The sequence below is a fragment of the Solanum lycopersicum genome, chromosome 11 (genome assembly GCF_036512215.1).
Source record: "Solanum lycopersicum chromosome 11, SLM_r2.1".
Lineage (NCBI taxonomy): Eukaryota > Viridiplantae > Streptophyta > Magnoliopsida > Solanales > Solanaceae > Solanum > Solanum lycopersicum.
The window spans coordinates 38616789-38639027 of record NC_090810.1 but is presented as its reverse complement, the minus strand read 5'-3'; the positions used below and the strand labels follow the sequence as shown (position 1 = coordinate 38639027).

The 22239-nt window shown below is 36.2% G+C and overlaps 1 protein-coding gene across 4 annotated transcripts; it reads right to left on the bottom strand.

Annotated features, from left to right (window-relative positions):
* Positions 1-189: 189 nt before the first annotated feature.
* Positions 190-21243, bottom strand: LOC101267083 (pre-mRNA-processing protein 40A). Of its 4 annotated transcripts, none has more exons than XM_010314777.4 (29): positions 20943-21243; positions 20377-20437; positions 17887-17946; positions 17525-17809; positions 17250-17408; positions 17063-17139; positions 14019-14088; positions 10358-10410; positions 10197-10254; positions 9671-9984; positions 9523-9592; positions 9229-9327; positions 8998-9066; positions 8847-8924; positions 8574-8660; positions 8407-8441; positions 8155-8260; positions 7292-7372; positions 7106-7198; positions 6954-7007; positions 6741-6857; positions 6533-6631; positions 3990-4037; positions 3819-3911; positions 2475-2582; positions 2329-2381; positions 1731-1833; positions 611-1099; positions 190-518 (listed from the first exon to the last, which is right to left on the bottom strand). In XM_010314777.4, the coding sequence occupies exons 2-29, from the start codon at positions 20407-20409 to the stop codon at positions 375-377; spliced, it is 3135 nt and encodes a 1044-aa protein (XP_010313079.2). In that variant the 5' UTR covers positions 20410-20437; positions 20943-21243; the 3' UTR covers positions 190-374. The 4 variants fall into 4 exon arrangements, with proteins under 4 accessions (XP_010313079.2, XP_004250825.2, XP_069147807.1 ...); XM_004250777.5 differs by having other exon boundaries at positions 17250-17411; positions 17525-17806; positions 20943-21230; XM_069291706.1 differs by having other exon boundaries at positions 17525-17806; positions 20943-21228.
* Positions 21244-22239: the final 996 nt, after the last annotated feature.

Genomic DNA, 22239 nt, shown 5'->3' with positions numbered 1-22239 from the left:
TCTGTGAAGTGCCAAAGACCTAAAGAACACTACCAAAATTGACCCAACCCGCACAATTACCACCCCTATAACTAACTTATGTTGCTTCACTGCATAGAATTTTCTAACTAGTCAAATAATAGTTCAGTCGATAAGTAAATCAGTACCTTCCTAATTATATCCCCCGCAAAAATAATGCTAACCAAAGGATGAGAAGACAGAATTGACTTTGCTACAACTAAATGCCAAACAACATTATCATCAAGTACTATGATTTCTGTTTATTTTCTTTAGGGGGGTTGGGGGAAGGTGATAGTAAACCATGATACATTATAATATGTACACAATGAAAAGCGCATTTGAGAAATCATTTTGAAAAAGAAGACAAAAAGCTACTAAACTTCTACATCATCGCCGGATTCCCAGTCTTTGTGATCTTCATCGTCACTTTCCCTATGAGAATCACTCCGATGATCTCGTTTTCTTTTTTTGCGCTTGCCCTCTGAATCAGCTTCCAAACTCCGTCTGTGTAGGTCCATCTATTACATCAAAGCTCAATACATAAGAAAGATTCAGAGTTGCAAAAACGAACGTGTCTAATCTTCAGATATTTTCAATGATGATATCAGACCTGTTTCACTTTCTTATAATCACTTCCACGTCTGTAAGAACTTCTTGAATGATCTTTCTCGCTGTCATCGTCATCAGAGGAATGTCTATGCCGCTTGCGATGTTTCCTATCTCTGTCACTTCCTGATCTTTTGATCTCCTTGTCACTGTCTTTCTTATCTCTTTCACTTCCTGGCCTTTTGATCTCCTTGTCACTGTCTCTCTTATCTCTTTCACTTCCTGGCCTTTTGATCTCTTTGTCACTGTCTGACCTTTTGATCTCCTTGTCACTGTCTGACCTTTTGATCTTCTTATCTCCTGACCTTTTAATCTCCTTGTCACTGTCTCTCTTATCTCTGTCACTTCCTGACCTTCTGATTTCCTTGTCACTGTCTGAACTATCTCTCTTGCTTCTTTCTCTCTCTTTCCTGCTCTTATCCCCTCTGTGTTTATCCCTTCTATGTTTTTCCTTCTTCTTTTCTCTATCTTTCCTTTCCTTCTCTTTTCTTGCCTGCAGATTAAAACTTGACATGTCAGAGCCAGTGAACTTCAACTGAATACAGAGTTTTTTAGCTATCCGTTATGAACAGTGGCTTTCTATTGGGAATAATGGGAGTATGGAACCTTCACAAGATTCAAGAAAGGAATCGTGTGGAAGATAGTGCCAAACTCAAAGGTCTTTATTGCCTCACACCATCAGCTATATCAATCTTCCATTTAGTAACTACAGCAAGCCCAAAATCTTACGAAACATTATTGCCTCACACCAGCAGCTGTATTAATTATCATTTTAATAACCAGCAAGCCCAAACATCTTTGAAAATATTGAATTTGTAAATCAATTGTCTCACACTCAATACAACAAAGAAACTTGAAAATTTCATATAGGTTGTGAAAAGAGAGAGAGAACTCTTGGTCCGTGTTTGGAGGGCCAACTTGTAATTGGATTTGGTTGTAATTACATGGTTTGGCATGTTTGTTCAGCAGGGAATTCACATGAAGTGGCTAGAATATCAACTACAATCACAACCACACCACAACTCCAATCACAAACCATATCAACCACAATCACGCCCACACCACATCTACTACACCCGCCCGAAATTAGCAGGAGAAATTAGGGTTTATAGTAATTCAAGTACCTTATCCTCTTGACGCTTCCGGTCCTTCTCTTTTGCCTTTTCTTTTAGCTCATTAACAAATTTGTCAAATATTTCTAGCAGCAAGCTCTCGTCACCCGTTATCCTGTAAAATAATAACAGCAAAGAAATCCACATTCAATGTTACTACATAATGAGAATTGTGAGATTATGAATAAAAAAGTATATAGCAAGAGCATTTCATTAGAAGCTTGAAACAATCACAAGTATCAGAAATAAAAAATAAAAAAATTAGCAACTGCTAGAGCTTTGAACACTCCGAGTGTTGGAACAGCTAATAATTGATATCAACCCATTTCTTGAGTGATACAGTAGCATTAAAAGTGACTTAGTGAAATGATAATTCATGTTTTACTATAAAAGACATGACCTACTTAAATGATGAGGAATATAAAGCACCAAATTATTCATCAAATCTATTATGCTAAGGTACTTTCTAGATTGTGTGAATTACTCAGTTTAGAATATTGAAGGAGATATTAGTCCTTGAATATAATATCAATTATCAATCTCCAAAGATGTGACTTTTGCAGCCTTGATTACTAATTCTAGATCAATAAAAGTGAAAGTAGGTCCTTGCCTATCTCCAAAGAGGGACTTGCAGTCCTCCCATTTTGACGATGCAGTAATTTCCTGCAACCACAACAAAAAATAGATTATGGTTTAAAGGCAAACATCATGGGATCCCATCCATTGCAATGTGAGATTGTTAACTGTTTAATATACCTTTGAAGCATGAAGAAGTTCATAGAACTCATCTGCTAGACGTTTACGCTTTTTAGCTTCTTTTTCTTCTCTCTCCCTGGCCCTTTCCAGTAACTCTTCAAAGACAAGCTACAAAAATGAAATATGCACATTCAATACTCAATGACCCAGAAAGCTCAAAAGTGTAAAATATAAAGTTTAGAAATGAAGCATGGTAGAAGATTCAGTATAATCCATGTTTAGAAAAGCATGGTAGACAATTCAGCATAATACATGTGTATATCCTCTTATTCCTCCGTTTGGAAGGCAAGGGAGATATAATGTAAAGTACTATTACCATATTTTTGGAGAAACTCCTCACGTAATATAAAATGCCTTACAAAAGTTTGGAGATATTGAAAGTATAGTAAAAAAGACCAACCCACTGTTGAAGCACAAATTCTTCAACATACCCCTTGCAATTGACATTTCCCACGTAACATAGACTATACATCATGAACATACATGACCTCCAAAAGCAATGATATTTGAAGAATGAGAGAATATCCTCATTACAAAATTAGAAAATGATTTTGAAATCATCCAGTTATGCTGTTTAACCACTTGTGTAGGGTAAAAGCCAAACGATATTCACATTTCCCACGTACATAAATTACACACCATATACATAAATAAACTCCAAAACCCAAATGATATTTGAAAAATGAGAGAATATCTTCATTACAAAAATAGAATATGATTTTGATATCATCCAGTTGTGCTGTTCATCTTTCATAGAGTAAAAATTCTTATCCACTAACCATAAAAACAGAAAACTACCAAGCAAATTGCTTTGTATTAAGCAACTTAAAATATGTGCTGTAGGTGTAATATTAAGTACCACCATCCAGGAAATAAATAAACTAACTAGAAGAAATAGTACAAAAACTGAAGAACTGGAAGCAAACGCTAACACCAAGTATTTGATCAATGTGGTCCTTGTCTTTTTGTCTGAAGGTTTCAGGTTTACTTGCTAATTGACATGCAAGTCTTCTATAAACTCCATTACAAGTAGATCCAAAATTGTATATGGTATGGGTTATGTGGTTGATACTAAAGGAAGATGCCACTAACCACAGATGACTACGTAGGAGTTCCCAATTTAGCTTTCACAAACTAACCAACTTCCAATGAAATATGACGTGGAGGTTTACTTATGCTAGCACTCAGTCCACTCAACTTACAAGCACCTATCCCCACGACAAAAAAAAAGAGGACAAGTATATAGAAAGCCATTTAGTGAATGGTGTTCTTTAATTTCACATAACATTCAATTCTAACAAGGGTCGATGTGAAACAGTATAGAGTGCTTAGCCATAATTAGACCTTTAAGTTTGTATCTGATATTGGTGGAGAGCTAATATACTTTGCTATTGCATCCTTAAAATCGTCAAGCGTCCAGGTTGATGTCAGCCCAATCTGAAAACAGAGACGGCTCACAAACATTAGGTACTAGCTGAAGCACAACAGAGGTTAAAAATGAAGAGTGATGATTACCTCGGTCATCCTAACTGCATCTCTAATTCGTGACTTGTCATCAAGATACTGAAGCAACATACAAGTAACACAAATTCAGAATGATGTATCAGTAACAAAAGTATGATACAAAAATGAACACCAACATTTCTCCATTTGTTCAAAGTGAGTCATCTACAATATCACAAATGCAATTGACAGATAAACATGATTGCATCGATCAGTTAAACTGAAGGAAAATCAAGCACCACTCTTTGGATATTAGTAAAAAAAATTTGGAGGCTCTCTCTGTTAACAAGAGTCATTTATGCCCACAAACTTTAAAGAATCAAGCACCACTTGTTGGATAATAGTAAAAAAAAAAATTGAAGACTCTGTTAACAAGAGTCATTTATGCACACAAACTTCAAAAAATAGATGGTGGCATTTTTATCTTAAAAGGGGGAAAAAGGATGCATCCCACCACAAAAGCCCAACTCAAGAAAACATTACCAAATTCAATCACTGAAAGAGAGTATGAACAGGATCAATACTATGCTAGGATACTAGCATAAACTACCTCTTTCATCAAGCAAAGAGATAAATGCTAATAACATTTGAACGTTCAACTTCAATTCTTTTTGGGAGGGGCAGAGGATGAAACGATATATCGTTTAGCCAGTCGCAAGTGTCGATTACAGCCAAAAAAGTCATAATGAGGGAGATGCAACTTTATACTTTACATTAGAGAAGCAGAGATGCTCTTGGGCACTTTTTCCGAGGCTGAGTTTTATAAGCCTTACTTGCATTTCATTTCAAATACCTGTGTGTGTGTGTGGTGGTGGTGGGGGGGGGGGGGGGTTCTAGCACTAAGTACTTGGTCCAGTTAAGATGGTTAGCGACACAAAATAGTTTGCGTTGGGTTTTAAGTCGCACGATATCATGGAAGTGAAACCAAAGCTGGGTGTGGTACAAATGGATGTAACGTGGTCGAAACTTGATCAAAAGAACAACTCATATCTGGAAGACAATGGTGTGACTGTATGACACTACAAAGGAGGCCTCACAAGTTAAAGGAAACAACGTGAAAACATGAAAGTTTCATGATCACTTCTCAGAGTTCTTCTGCTCGAGAAACTATAACAAACAAGGACGTAGTATAACCATTATTAAGCAATCAGGGAAGGAGAAGATCAGTTATCATTGTCCCTGAAATGGCATTTGTTAGGGTTGGCTAGATTGAAAAATTCATCAGGTACTAAAGCCAGAGGACAGCTAATACACAGGAAGGTCTTTTTAGCTCGGATACTGTCAGAAAAGTAAATGGATATCCAGAGAAATGAATGAAGCTATGGTACAAGAAATGACAGTGTTCCAAGGGAATGTATGATATTCCTACACTATTGTTATTTCGCAACGCGAGTATGCCTAAGACATTCTTAAGGATACTATAAGAATAGGATGTAGACCTATTGATACTCCTATTGATCCGAATGCTAAACTCTAGCCAGGAAAGGGTGAGCCACTCAACGATCCTGAAAGATCTTGGCAGTTAGTTGGTAAGTTTGAATATCTCACGGTGATTGGACTTGACATTTCTTTTCTTGCGAGTGTTCTAAGTCAATTTATGAATTCTTCCTGTGATAATCAATGGAATTCAGTTGTCAACATTCTGCAATTTATAAAATCAGCTCTAGGTAGATCAAGGCCATGAGCAGATTGTTGGATATATAGACGATGATGGGCCTTTCATCTTCCAATAGACGTTCTACATCTAGATATTATGGTTAGTTGGAGATAATTTGGTGGCCTCGAAAAGAAATACAGTGTGGTTGCTCAATCTAGTGTAGAAGCAGAATATCAAGCAATGGTTTAGACGATGATGGACAAGGATTATCTTCTGATAGATGTTCATATCTAGATATTGTGTGTCAGTTGGAGGTAATTTGGTGTCCTAAAAGAGTAAGAAACAGAGAGTGATTGCTCGATCTTGTGCAGAAGCAGAAAACAGAGCAATGGTTGTAGCAACTTGTGAGCTAGTATGGATTAAACAGTTGCTCAGAGAACTAAGATGTGGAGAAATCTATCATATGGAACTTGTGAGTGATACAAAACAGCCTTCACACCGCATCAAATCCGGTATTTCACCGGAGGACTATGCACATTGAGATTGATTGTTGTCAAAGAAAAGACGCTCTCTGGAAATATTGTTACAAAATTTGTGAAGTCGAGTGATCTGCAGATATTCTCATCAAGTCCCTCCTCATAGAAGTTACATCTGTTACAAGCTCGGTACATATGACTTGTTCGAACCAGCTTGAGAGGAGTAGGAATAGGATTTGTATATGGTATCCAACATGGAACAGGATTGAAATGTAGTGTCTAAAAATAGGGCTCAGTGTAATAATGCAGATACACAATTCAATAATATTTTTTCTCATTAAGATCCACTCCTCAACATGGTATCAGAGTTAGGCTATCTCAATTCTTTGTGCACTATAAATAGGGGCTAGGGCTAGGGTTCAGGCCACACTGTAATAATGTAGTTAACACAATTCGATACACCTATTAGCAACCTATTTCACCTGTTTATCTAGCTCATCCACGACATCTGCAAATAAGTCTTTTGCTGATGACCCTGAAGTATTTGATGAGACAGCCTGATATGCAGCTATATCTTTGATCTGCAAGCACAAAATAAAGAGAGAAACTCTTGGATGTGAAATTCAAAGAGACAGAAAGGGAACTCGTGAAGGTAATCACTATCACTGAAACTAAGAAAGAATCACTAACTTTGATGCAATAATCACGCCAGATAGTTTTTGCATTAAGCATTCCCACAGCAACATGCTCTTCCATCAGTTTTCGGAATTCATCACGATTTTTACGTTCAGCTTTCCTCAATTCTTCCTATTTGAATCCATGGTGTATGTCCAGTGAGAAACAGATAAATCAGTCTCCAAAGATGAATTAAAAATTAACCGCAGAGTTTAATTAACAATATACCATCCGCAGTTTCCTTTGCTCCTCCTCTTCCCTCTCTAAATCACGTATATATTCCTAATACAGAAAAGATTGCAACATAACTTCAAAGCTGGGGCATACAAATGAGATGTTTGAAAATAACTATTTATAATTTATTAGAAAATGATAACTACCTGGAAAATCTCCAAGCGGTCAATTTTCTCAAGGCGGGGGCATCTTTCATCAGCTTCTAAGCGGTCCTGAACTTTCCGCCACTGGCTACTGGCCTGAACAAAATCAGTCAGCAACAATGAAGTTATACCTCCTGGAAATATAAAACATAACATGGGAACTGATGCTAATTCCACTAGAACTGATACCTTAATAAAGTCACAGGATTTTAAGAATTCTAAATACTCCACTCTATTGCGCTTCTGCTCCTCCAATGCCCTTGCACGCTCCTAATAAAAATCCAGTACAAAGTAATAGAATAAAAATTCTCTTTAAAGCAGACCATATCTAAAAAGAGACTTGAACTACAGGTGCATGAAAGTATTAAAAAGCTTCTTCTATTTTTGGGGCGGAGGGGAGGAAGAAGCATATCATAGTTTTAAGCAAAATAACATGCAAAACATGAAAGACGAAAGAGTGAAGACAAGAAACTGTGTGTAGGAATGCCAATAACGCCATTAAAATTGAATATCAATGGTGAACAAATTAAATGTGGTGTCCCCTTGATAAACCATTAATAATGTATTCAAAGAATACTAGATTTTAAGTTGCACATTTTACAGCACTTCGTCATTCTGCTCTAGAACAAAAAACAAAGGAACAACTAAAAGACATCCTGCAGAGGGTATGGAATGAATATTGTTAATGAAATGCACCATGGACCGAACTCTACTTCGAAAGCTAGGTCAAGTGGTGAAGATTGTCCAAACTCATACAAGGAAACTACAGCCCATACACCTTACCGATGTGGGATTTAATCCATTAATCGCACAGCAAGATTTGACATCTATAGCATCAGGACCTAGATGGCTAACATCTAATAGTCTAACATCAGGATAGATCTGCCTCTAATGCCATGTTTAGAATATTGGACTTGTGTCTATCTCAAACTGAAACGCACATTCAACTTGTGAGGAACCAAAGACCATATGAACTACAGCCCACACACTTTACCAATCTGAGTGTCTAACAGAAACAATCATATGAGAAAGTTCATTGAAAGGAGCTTCACCTTTTTCTCAAGTTCCTCCTTATAATCTTCAAAAAGGTCCTCACGGTCTTTAGCTCGCTCAACAGCTTTAAAACGTTCATCATGTTCGAATATAGAAATTACCTTACTGAATAATCAACAGCAGATAGTTAGTGGATTAAATGAAACTTACACAAATAATAAAGCAACTTCCAGTTACAAAAGAAATACAAACAATGACCAACATTAAAAAACAAGCAGCAGACAACTTAGCATTACAAATGAAAGACAAACCTCCATCTTGAGGATGGTGACAGCTCCTTGCAATCCTGTAAGATTGAGAATAACAGAAATTGTTGTGAAAAATATCAATTTTTCTTTTGAACAAGTGAGATATACCAGCCTCTTACACATTCTGATATATCGAATGAAAGACACTGGCAGAAGAAAATTCCACTTACTTCTAACATTATCCTGAAATCTTCCCGAGCTTTTTTCTGTTTAACACGTCTCTCTTCAGCTTCCAGTTTTTTCCTTTGGCTCAGATACTGGAACAGAACACAGAACTTACATAATAGCAATAGACCTTAATTCTTTTTGGAATAGAATATGCTGAAACATTGAAGAAGCAATTAACCCATTCCAGATATTTGTTATGTAGCCAATTATTGCAAACTGGAAAGAGAAATTTTCCACCAACTACGGCATTACTGAATGCCTACTCGGAGAGATACCTCATTGAAAGCTTGCTTCCGCTCACCAAGGGATTTTAGAGCACCATATCTTCGATCATTGATTATTGCTCTCATGGCCTGACAAATACAATTCATGTCAGATGATATTCCTTGATTGTTCACAGTATGCACAAAATAAGCAAGTAATAACCTGATCCCATGTGCAGTCAGACCCAATATTAGCAGATTCCAAAAGAGTTCTGAATGCATTCTTTGCCTCCTAAATTTAGCAGTAAAGTGTTGAAAACAATGTGCAAAAGGATATCATAACAAGCAAAAGAAGCAATAAGCCAAGGCAATAAAATCAGATACTTAAAATTGGAGGGAGAGTAATTTTTAGAACATACATTAAAAGTGACAATAAAACAATAATCAAATATACCACTTTGCTCTCATAAACTAATGGTCCCAGCTCGACTGTTTTCTCTTCTGATGGAGCAGCACTTCCTATTCCAGTTATTGCAGCAACATGCTTAACTTCCTGCATTTCAGGTACAACATCAAGCACAAAATACAAAAGAGAAGCTCATGGAGCATAACTTTCACCGGTTAGCAGGTGACTAACAACTGCACTACAGACTAGATCCACATCCAGCATTGCAGCTAAGAAAATCTTTCTTGGTTTTAACCAATAGTAATCAAATCATCGCATAAGTGTTTCAAAAGGGCAATGTACCTCCCTATTGTCCGGTGAAGCTCCATCATCACACGCTACTTCATCTTGAGCTGAAGTAGTCTCAGAACGACTGCAGAAATTGAAATATAAATAAGATAGCAAATACAAGCCAGAGGCAAATTTAGAACATATAAATCTGAAAGCATACGCTGGTATCACGACAGAATTTCCCAAGGTTACTGTTATTCCAATTTTCTCTGAATTAGCAACAGCTGGCGAAGCAGGTTCTGAAGAGTTCTGCATTTCGACTGCGTCAACCGTCGGAGAAGAAAGCTTACCAGATAAACTTGATTCTGAAGCCACGATAGTTGGTAAGTTAGCAACTGGTGACACAGCAATTGGGCTTGTCATAGCTCCTTGTGCCGAGACAAATGAGCCATCTGCACCCGGGGATGATGTTTTAACACTAGAAATGGATCCAAAATCAGAGGCGTGCGAAACAGTGTGCTTTTCACGAGCCAACTGTAAATGTATAAATAATTAGATTTTATGAGAAATAGAGTATCCAAGAGAACAGAATATTGTTCCTTCTTATCACGCTTAGCAACTGCGAATGTATAAATATTTAGATTTTGTGAGAAACAGAGTATCAGAGAAAACAGAATATTGTCCTTTTTTATCATGTCATTCAAAGCAAGGAACAAACCCTTATTGGATTTAAAATCTAACATCACCTTGACTTCATCAGGCATTTTCCAATTTGACTTTCTAGTAACCTTGTTGTAGTAATACCTGCAGAAAATAATCAAAGCACTCAGCATTATGCATAAATAGCACACAAAAATACCCACTATAGAAGAAGGAAAGAGGACTAGAAAATATATAAGTTACACACTTTCTTCCCGCAGGACTTGTAAATTCTCTCCAGTCAGTTGATGCATCTGCCCTCTGTCCCCAATGAAAACAGCATGAAAGCAGGTGAAGTCAAAAAAATTGAACATAAACAGTATCTCGAGAGTAGAAATCAGCAACTTCAAGCAGAACAATCCTGGAAAAGGATTACTATGTACTATGTAGAATATAATACAAATAGGGCTTAGTGTAATGCCGTATTTCTGGTGCTTTTTTATCAGTAATAATATTTTCCAATGCTTTCTCACACGGTATCTGTTCCTTGGTGAGAAAATATAGTTGTGTAAAATACCAGCTTCTTTGGGAAGAAAATTTCAGTCACCGTACCATTTTCCAATGACCTAAGTAGTTGTCCACATCAATTCCACTTTTTACCAGTGTTCTCTAAAAACTAATAATACCACGAGATTCACAAAGCTCCGGTGACCAAACCCCAAAAAGCAGTTCTGGCAGAACCCCATCCACTCGCCCTCCGGAGCTCCAATACCGATGGTGTGTCAGACATACATGCCAGCGTGTGATGCCTGTTGTAATCACTTTTCAGCTGTTTTTCTCCCTGTGGGGTCTCGCCCAGTAATTCCGAGCCAATCCCTCCATTTTCTGCAGATTTCAATCACCGGAAGCCTAATCCGCCCAAATAAATTTGTCCACTCCAGACATGTTACTATATTTGAAAAAAGGCCCCACTTTACACACTAATGACATATCTATTTTTTATGATGTGTTATCTCAAATGACAAACTTAAAGAAACAGAAAATGGATATGTCTACTTACTTGGGACAGTACAAGCAGTCGGGGAGAAATTCGAAAATTTGATGTTAGTTACTGCTAGTGTTGGAAAAAAACAGGAGCAACGAAAGACACTGTCTCTAGTTCTTACACTTGTTGGACTTCTGAATGACCTTAATTCTGTGTGTGACCAGATTTTTATCAGTCCCACTATCCCTACAATTGATGAAGTATTCTCTCGATTACTTCACCTTGACGCATCAGCATTCACATAGTGAACTCATCAACAACTGTTAACTTCTCTATTCTTGCATCTCAAATAACAGAAAATCGACATCCCTGTCTATGGAGAACCAACATCGAAGAGGTCATTGTGGAAGATTTCAATTTAAGTGTAGTTATTGTAATAGGCTTGGACACACTCATGAAGTATGTGTTTCCCTGCAGCATCGACCACCCAAGAATGTGCATGTTGCTTAGACTGACATCGCCAGTAATCAAGGGTTTGACATCACACGTAAATATTTTGCCTGTATTTCACAGTCTAATACCCTTGGACTGTGATCAGGGACTCGAGCGCTTGTGATCACATTTCTATTAATTAATCACTTCAGTCAAATACTTATGCATTCAGTCTCTTCCTATTGTTACTTTAGCCAATGGGATCCCAACAAAAGCAAAATTCACTGAACATGTGAATTTCCAATTCTTCGTCAGTCACTCACTCTAAATCTGTTCTTTATATTCCTAGTTGTCATTTTATTCTTCCATCCGTCAGTTGTTTGACTGTGCCTTAAATGCATAGTATTTCTCTGCGATTCTTTTGTTATCAAGGAGCACGAGACAGACCATTGGTGCAAGGCATGAACCACAAGGTTTCTACAACCTTACCGCTACTAATTCCTCCGCAACATGTCCAATTACAGATCCTCGAAACTTAATTCACAAACATTTGGGACATCCGAGGTTATTCAACCAACAGAAGATGCTAGTTTGTCTAGTCTGCCAACATTAAATTGTAAGTTGTATCAGCTTGGAAAACACACCTGCACTACCTCTCCACATAGTGTTCTGAGTCGTGCAAACTCTGTTTTTTCATTAGTTCATTATGATATGGAGTCCTAGTAGAGTCGGTTCAACCATAGGAATTTGTTATTTCGTAAGTTTTCATTGATGCTAATCCAAGATGTACTTGGATTTCGCATTGAAAGATCGTTTTGAGTTATTTTCTATATTTAAGAGGTTTTGTGCTAAAATACAAAATCAATTTTGTGTTTCTATTCGTACTTTTCATAGTAAGAATATTTATCCTCCAAGTTTCAACAGTTTATGACGCACCAAGGAGTTATTCATTAGACATCATGTACGCACACCCAAACTGCTCACGCTCTTCTCATTCAATCCTATATTCTGTTGCACTTGGCACAATGCAGTTCCCACATCATGCTATTTAATTAATCGTATGATCCATCTTTCATTGAGAATCAGATTTCTTATTCAGTATTGTTTCCTCATTCACATCTATACTCTTTTCCCCTCGTGTCTTTGGGAGCATATGTTCTGTTTCATAACTTTCTTTTTGATAACCATGGTATCCAAGCCAACTAGTGTGCACTTCGAATAATTTCAGAGACTACCTGCTAACTCTGTCCACCAAGCCTTAGACAGATAGGGACAAATCATCTAGTGTTTTTTATCTCCGCTGGAATTTGAACCCGAGAACTTATAGTTCCTCTCCCACTTCATTGACTACTAGGCCACACCCTTGGGTGAATGTTTTGTTCATAACTTAGCCCCTGAGAAAGATAGGTTAGTCCGTCGTACTCTCAAATGTGTCTTCCTTGGTCATTCTGATATATATGAGGTCTTACCAATACAGACTTGAGAAATCTATGGTTACTTCTACACCCTTAACACAAACAAGATTTTCAGCGTGATGGTAAGGGTGTTGAAATCCTGCACTGAGGTTCTAAATCTGATACTTGACACAGCCCCCAGCATCATGATTTGTTTCAATTTGACAAGTTTGAAACTCATAAGCTACAGTTATGCTCTTTTTCGATGAAATTAATTTCTGAACATTCGTTTTTTCTCCCCAATTAGCTCTTGGAAAAGAGCTAGTAACTAGCATTCCATGTATAAAAATCTTGCTAACATAAACTTGAATAGTTAGTTAATTATAATTTATCTTAAATACGTAAATATTTGTCAAGTTTCTTTAAAATGGAAGTGAGGATACATACTCTAAGTCATCTCCAGAAATGGAGTTTCAAGTATTTTGGGTCTATAACCCAAGGAAATGGTGTGATGGATGATGTAGTTATACCGGGTAAATTTGTCCATCCAGGCTTTGACGGATGGTAAGAAATAACTTAATGTCTTTATACTACTGGAAATTAAACCTGAGACCTCATGGTTCTCAATTCACTTCATTGACACTAGGCTACATACTTGGGTGCAACCAGCCAAATTGTTCTTCTGCATACCAGAATGAGAAATGTGAACTCAAATCTTACATCAAGTTTCCTCTCTCCATGTTGCTACAACATTGCATTAATTAAAAAGAAGAAAAATTGTCTGCGAAAAAATGAACCAAATATAACCATGCCATGTATATGCTTAACCCATCTTTTAGAACAGTGGTGTTAAATATAAAAACTTTTAGAACTATACTGGAAAATGAGAAAATTCAAATCCCAAATGAAGACTATAGTATAGTAAGATCAAAGAGATCTGCTCTCTCACCAAACTCTAGGCAGAAATCACAAATGTTTAGGGAAGAAAAAGTGGTCTACAAAGCTTCATATAAAAAGAATAGGATATAGCATTTTTTATGGTTAAGTACAAGAAACTGGATAAAAACTAATCATAATTATTTGCAAAAAACTAATATGTAGATGATAAGTAACCTCACCTCCATTTCTGTCATCAGCTCTAGAGGTTTCTCCCAGCTAGAGATTCTTGTCCTTCTATTATAATAGTATCTAAAAATCAATTCAAAAAATTAAGAAAGTTATAATTAGCTTAAGTAATAATGCCAAAGGAAATATATAACATAGTGACCATGATTGCCTACTGATCATCAAAATATACTGAAATTAGCATTACCTACTAGCATGAAGCCACATGTAAAAGATGAATGACGGTAAAGAAATAGGGTAAAAATGAAGTCAATAGAGGTGTATCAAGTTCTGCTAATCAATAGTCAGGTAGAATTTGGTAACGATGAATGGCATCTCATGATATGTCTTGACAAAGAAGAGAACTGAAACAGAGGAACCTTCTCCAGTGCTAGTGGAAGAAGAATGATAAACAAAGCACTAGAGGTCTAGTGGAAGAAGAATGATAAACAAAGCACTAGAGGTGGATACTTGATGAACTTCTTGACAGTGATGGGGACCAACTTATCCAACACTTGTTCATAGACAAGACAATAGAGTTTGTGATGCAGACATTCACCTATTGGAAAATTTGAGACATGTTTCTTATGCCGTCTGAAGATCAACCCCACAAAATCTGATATCATCTGAGTGGTGCAATAGAGGATATTGATTTGGAGCTCTACCCAATATATACGTTGGTGTGCCTGTGCCATCAGACCAGGACCAAACAAGGTGAAATCTGACGACTGAATAAATAGAAAAGAATAATTTGTCGACCATTCCTACATGCTTCATGTCACCGCCACAAGCACTAGTTAGTATTACTTCTAAATTAGAGAGCCTTAAAAGGAACTTGCGGGATTCAACAAACCAGACTAAGAGCTTCACTTAATTAATTAGATGGGAGACAGTTATGGTACCAAAGAAAAGGGAAGGCCTCACAGATGATCTTTGTGTTTTCAAGAAGGCGCTACTATGAAAATGGATACAGAGATTTGAGATTGAGGAACATGGTCAACGAAGGAGAGTGATAGCAGAAAACATAGAATGGTTGAAGGGGATCAAGGGGATCTAAAACATCTTTTCTTTTTGAATGTTACCTGCAGAGTAATATTATGAAGTAAAGGGACGAGTTCAGTGGACAAATCACATTTCAGTTGGGTACGGCACTAGAGACAATGAAAAACTTTTGGGACACAAGTGGTGTGAAAAGAGTATCTTGAGGCTCACATTCCAAAAAAGAAATGACCAAACATGTAAGGATGCATGAGGGGGGTCATTGAGGAACACCTTCAAATTAGGAACATAGTGAAACCTCAAAGCTTAGTTGAAATGCTCTACAAGGTCACCGCATCTCTTGTCGAACAGGTCGTGGAGATGGGCTTGGGAGCAACAGGAGGTTCCCAGTTAAGTTGCATTGCCTGTTAAGTGTTACAGTAAGCTTCTAGCTAGAAAATACCCAACCTCCATATACCTATCAGTTTGGATTGCTGGAACACCAAGAAAGGTGTCTTTTTGGCTTGGTTGGCAGTAAGAGTAGCAATCTTAACTGGGGGGAATCGAAAGAGGATTGCATACGTCTGTTGGTGTTTTATGCATAAGAATTTATGCAAAGACAGATCATCTCTTTGTGCATTGTCAGGTAGCATCTTATTTTGTGGAGGGGACTTTGAATTGGTTCAGCTTACAATGGAGGATGTCAAGAATAGTCAAGGAGGCACTACTGAGGTGCACTTTCGAAGAAGGAAGAGAAGACAAAGGGCGTAAGATGTTGCTCCGCTAACTCTTATATTGTTCTGGAGAGGCAGAAATATGGAAGTTTTTGAACGAATAGAAAGTGAATTTGTATATTTGAAGAAAAATGCACCCAAGGGTATGGCCTAATGGTCATTGAAGTGGTTGAGAGCCATGAGATCCCAAAATCAAATCCCAACAGAGATAAAACACACTAGGTGTGTTTATTCTCAGCTGCCCTAGCCTTGGTCTGGTGGGAGATGGGAGGTATCACGCAACTTTGTCGAGGTACGCCGAAAGTTGGCCTGAACACCATGGTCATCAAAAAAAAATTGAAGAATAGCTTCTTATTTCTAATTTCTTTTTTGTGCACCCGAAAGAATCCAATTTGTATAGAGATTAAGGTGTCTCTCATGAAAAATCAGATCTTTCTATGGATTTTATACTTTTTGGTACATAACTTGTATTCCAGAAATGTTATCATAAGTAAAACTATTTTACCTTTAAGAAAAGGTAGTAAAAAGTGACCCGATAGAATCATTTAGGCATAGACAATTATTGTACGCATTCTACCAAACACTACTAATTCGCCAAAGTTACACTATAGCAAGGCCATGGAATAAGATGTTAAACATGGGAGATATCAGTTGGGTTATGCTAGACAATGTGAAGAACCCTATTTGGACTCACGACAGGATCACAAGAATATTTTAGAGACAAAGCTTGGAAAGTGGCATTTCTAGCAATAAAGAGGAAAAATGTGCAGGCTTATGGTGAACTTGCCTGACGAGTATACATCTGAGCTAAGTAGCACATTTAATATGTGGGTGGATGGCACTAGCCAAGGCAATCTAAAAAGCATTATGAAAGCTCTAAACTCGCATCGTCAGCTTCTATCAGAGTGATAGATATTTCTCCTGGGTACTTAAACACCCCCACTCTCTGTCTATCTGCACATATTGAATTCCTCAGGGAACGACTGATATTAGCCAAAGGTCTAATGACCCTCAATCATACGTGTTCTAGGGAATTGAACGTCTTATTCTTATGAGTAGTCTATGTGAATATAATCCTAAAGCAAGGATTCCATAAAGCCAAATCCGGAATGCTCCTTTTTATGTCTGGGGCACTCAAAGTGGTATAAAAGATTGGATCTGAATGAAAAGTGACATTTTTGCAGAGCTCCTTTTCTTGTATCCCACGGATTACAGCTTTTTGTTCACTGGAATCTTATTTTGCTTACAAAAACTTGCACAATCACAGAATACAACTGTTGCAGTCAACTCACACCCATTAACCTTAACTGTTACTTTCTGACAAGTCAAAAAGTGGAATCACTTACTTTTTCCCATTTCGAGAAGTATGCTCAATCCAATCTGACGGAGTAGTCTCAACAGAGTCAACCCCATTATTTGCTTCCTGAAATCCAAAAAAATAAAGAACCTGTCACCTTCAACTTACAAATCCTATTAACAGATCCCAAAAATTTTTAAGCAAAATTGGTACAATAAAACACATTGAATTCTCACCGGAACAACCAACGGAGCTGCTAGTTCTCCAGTATTTTGCATAGTTGTCGCAGAATTCACATTCTGATTACTTGTTGGCATCCAGGGTTGTACCCCTGATGGAAACCTATGATCATGTATCTGTGTCTGATACTGGGAGCTTGATGAATCAGCATTTACCTGCTATTAACCACAAGATGAAGATGGTTACAGAAATGATGAATTTCATCAATATGATGAATGGAACATCGACACTGACATAATAATAATCACAAAAGATCTTCTCTAAGTCTTACATTATATGAAGAAGATAGCGGAAAACCTGGGCCACCAGAACCAGTCATGTGGTTATTTGACATCGGAGGGTTTCGCTGAAAATCATGGGGATTAGGTGGTCCCTGAGACATATTATGCCCTCCTACTACAGGTCTACCAGCAACCTGTTGCATAGGCTGAGGAAATTGGATTTGTGGGGGTTGAGGAGGCATCACAACATTTGCATGTCCAAGTGGCTGAAAGTGTTGAGATGAACCAGAAACATATGGTTGTGCCTGCTGGGGTGGAAGCATAGGCTGGAACTGCTAAAAATGTGGGGAAAATAGTTATCGTGCGATTGTTGAACTCAAAAATCATTAATCCCAAAACTCCACAACTTTACCTGCAGTGACATGGATGGAATAGAACCCTGAGGAGGACCAGCCAGAGGAGGTATAGGAGGCTTCTCAACCAATATACCCATGCAAGGAAGAACAGATGAAATCAGAAATAAAGCTACTTTACAATCATATTATGTAGATTTTCTAATCAATGCAGCAATGTTGAAAACTTGTATTCATGCACAACTCCTTAAATTAATTTGAAGGACAAGACCAGAATTTAGAAGCCAAACCAAATAGTGAGATGAAAAGTTATTCTTCATGACTTCATCTAATCAATCCAGAGCTTGAAATGCGAATAAAGAGACATAACAAATAGATGATCTGTCACAGTGTTGGATGAGAACAGACAAAATGATACGCATCTTTACCTAATGGCTTGGGTTCAACTGATTCTAATGGCCTAAGTATATGTTGTTTTGGGTGCAAAAAAACGCATCTTCTCAACACAATTTTTTTGTCAAACTAGACAAAACCACAAAATATATTTGTGCGACTTCAGCAAAGCTAGTTAATATGCAACTCTATAGTAGTTTCCTAAGTTGGAGTTGTTATTCTATCAAGGTGGGATTACTTTTTGATAGACATCTGAAGTATAATCATCCCACCCCACCCACTATCTAGCGAACACCTATCCAAACCAACTACTACCTTATACTCCACAGAGTCTAAAATCTAAATCAGCCCTTAAGGGTACTCCTTGTCATTCCTAGGGAATTGCAGAGTACTGCACCTTTTCACTTATGCCAAAACCTTCAAAAACAAACTAACACTGAGAATTAGTCAGAAAAAAAAAAGCAACACTCTGAGTAGGCATTTGGACATGAATTGATTGATATTTTCTATTGAGAAAGATGAATTGGTTGACATTTGAATTCATTTATATATTTGAAATTTAATTTTAAAAAGTATTTGAAAGTCAAAGTTATGTTTGAAAATTGAAACATAATCGAAGTTTTGTCAGTGGAACTTCAAAAAAAAAAAAAAAAAAAAAAAAGAGGAACTCCTAAACCCTGGTTTGCAAACTTCAGATTCCGTATTTCAAGTTTGAAGTTGAAATAATGGGTCAGCTTGATAGACACAGTTTGAAATAATTTCCAAACATTTTTTCAAAATTTAGAAACAAGATCTAAAATGCTACTTAGCAATTATGAAATCATCCACCACACTCTCGTCTAAACTTAGAAGATGTATCAACTTCTGCACTGAAAAGGTACGGAACAGGAAAGCATCATCAGCTAGAAGAATAAAGAAAACAAACCAATGGGCAAGTGATGCAAAGTGAGCAAATTATTTCATTTTAAAAAGGACACATAGTAACTTAAGGAAAAACATCCAACGATTGGAATAAGAGCCACTGTCACTAGACCTTAAGATCTTTTTATCTTCATTCTCATAAGTTTAATCAAAGTTGTTAGGCTCCAAAATGAGAGTCATAAGTATCCTCTCCAAGGCGAAAGATAACCTATTCATCCTCCTTGTCCTCTATCCTCTCCTTAGGGCAGTCAACAAGACTCCAACCAAGTAATCTTTTATCTAGATATTTTAGGAGGAATAGGCATCCCCAAGAAAGAGGATCAACCTATATTAGTCCTCATGGAAGCTATTCTCGACTATTCTATGCTCGCCAAGCCACTACTAAGAGCACAATATTATGACTATTATTTGTACCTAAATATAGAATATGACTTGACAATGACAGGGACAGAGCTCACTTTAGCAAACAATACTATCAAGGTAAAACAATGTTGATAGTAAAGACTAAGCACAAAAGGGCACGTGATAATAGGACTATCTCAGTAGGTTCCTTTTACCTACTAACACATCAGTTTTCAGATCATTATTACTCTAAATATCCACCGCCACAGCTGACATACCATATCACTTCTTTGTTCTCTTAAGGGCTATCATAGCAACGACATACCGAGCAATGAATTAATTTATTTATTGGCTCAAATTTCTTCCTATTTCAATTTCAACTGTAAACACGAGTAAAATACAAACAAATTGGGATAATAAACAAAGGCTTAACAAATATGTACTTCCTATTGTGTATATTGTCTAAGCATATATAAGCATGATGAAAGATTCTACCCATAGAACATGCGTATGATACAGACAAATTATTGAATATAATCAAACCTAGAACACTTGCTCTCCTAATAGATCTCAAATAAATCAGTGAAAGCCTATAATTTTGCTATTATAACAACACACATATGAACGACAGTGATTGCAAAATCATTGCACCTCCATCCAGAGAACTACTATGCCTTCCAAGAAGCCTTTTGATAAAGTAATGAACTCATTGATATGAGGAAAATTCCAGTATACATGTACAAAAAGAATACACCTTAGTTTTTACTAACCCAGATTTGATAAGATACCAAACTATTTGATGTATAAATACCAGAAAAAGCATAGAATTTATTAATAAAAATGAAGTTAACTAAATTTAATAAAAGGGGAAAACATTCTTCTGAAAAGGATACCTGCATGCCAGTGAATTGAGAATTATTAGCCATGGCAGGATGGCCAAAACCAGAAGCAATCCTGGTAAACATATGTGATTTCACATCAGAATACTTGTGTAATACACTGAAACAAAAGGCTAAAGAAACATATATATAAGAACATGCCAAAGATAAACATGGTAGAAAACTAGAGTGTAGAATTAATTAGATAGCAAGCCATGCCATTTATAAGTTTTCTGAATAACTGCTACCAAGAGTGTCCCAAATCTCAAGACAAAACTTAGATGCATTCAATCAAACATCAAAAAAAAAAAGTTCATTTTAATTACATTGACACAATCACACACATATGGTACATATATACATATAGTAATTCAAACAAGTTACAGTTCAAAAACCTAACACAAGTCCCTCTATGGAGGAAGTACCAAGATTTTGTAGTTATGAGTGGATTAAACTTCCAGAATTAAAGAGAATTCAAAATTGGGTACTTAAAACACTAGAAATTCATTCAAATGGGATAAAAATTGGGTCTTTATGCCACAAACATTATAGAAGAATCGATCCAAGATAAAGAAATATACCAATTTAAAAAAAAAATCCCAGTTGTTAATCAAGCAGCCGTCAACTCTAAACCCTAAGAAAAGGCATGAAAACCAAACTTGTGTTATCAAAATTCAATCAACATAAAGAGTACATTATTGAACTTGGCTCTCAAAAATTTAACATTCTACAATTCGAACAGACAGACAACAATTTCATTCTACTTCTGGGATTTGGCTAAATATATATATACATATATATATGAACCAAGGAGTGTGACTATTCGAGTAGCCGTTTGGAGGGATCTATTACAGGTTTGACACAAACAATTGCTCGTTTGGCAGCTAATTAGAGTTATATTTGTATTATTTAAAAAATTAAATATTCGTTAATCGTTAAGTAGTTATGTAGTTAATAATGTACATATTTGTATTTTGTGCGATTAAAAAAAAATATTTAATGTATTTTTAAAATAATAATTTAGTAGCTAATTAGAATTATGCGTATTTTAGTAATTAGAGGTCGTTTAACCGTTAATATTATACTTGTTTCCGTTTCACGCAATCATAAAAAATATTCAATATATTTTTGAATTATCTATTTGATAGCTAATTAGAACTTGTTATGTCTAAATTAGTATTCAAAGGTCATTTAACCATTAATTAGTTACTATAGTTATTAATGTACTTGTTTGTGTTTTGCTCGATTTTAAGAAAGTATAAAATATGTTTTTGAATCATTAATTTGGTAGCTAACTAGAATTATGTGTATACTAGTAAAACTACTCATGCTTCACGCGAAAATTTAATAACATGAAATTTATAAAAACAATATTTAAAATCTATCAGTCATTAAAACTACAGTATATGTCTTGCATACAAACATTAATAATGTAAATAAAAACGATCATTATTTCATTGTGAAGAAGAAGAAGAAGATAATGAGGTTCAGGATTTTCGTTGTTTTAAATTGAGAGGAAATCTCTCTATATACTGACAGCAAATGGTAGTATTAACAAATGTTGATTGTGTGTTATCAGAAAAATTACAACTATTTAGAAAAGTTGCAACCCTTCGAGAAGGTCACAACTCACAATCTTTCATAAAAGTCATAACTTTTTATAAAAGTCGCAACTCTTCATTAAAGTCATTTTCTCATAAAAATCACAATTTTTCATGAAAGCCACAATTTTTCATAAAAGTCGCAATTCCTCATTAATGTTACAACACTATATTATCTTACATACAAGATTACGTGGAAACAAACATTAATAATTTAAAGAAAAATAAAATTTATTACATCTTAAAATTTATCTTTAATAACAAAAACATAAATTAG

Coding starts and splice junctions, on each gene's coding strand:
- LOC101267083 (XM_010314775.4), bottom strand. CDS start 20,409: ATGGCTAATAATTCTCAATTCACTGGCATGCAG. Junction 1,834..2,328: donor AAGTCCCTCTTTGGAGATAG/GCAAGGACCTAC, acceptor ATTATTTTACAG/GATAACGGGTGACGAGAGCT. Junction 1,100..1,730: donor GGAAGCGTCAAGAGGATAAG/GTACTTGAATTA, acceptor TTTAATCTGCAG/GCAAGAAAAGAGAAGGAAAG.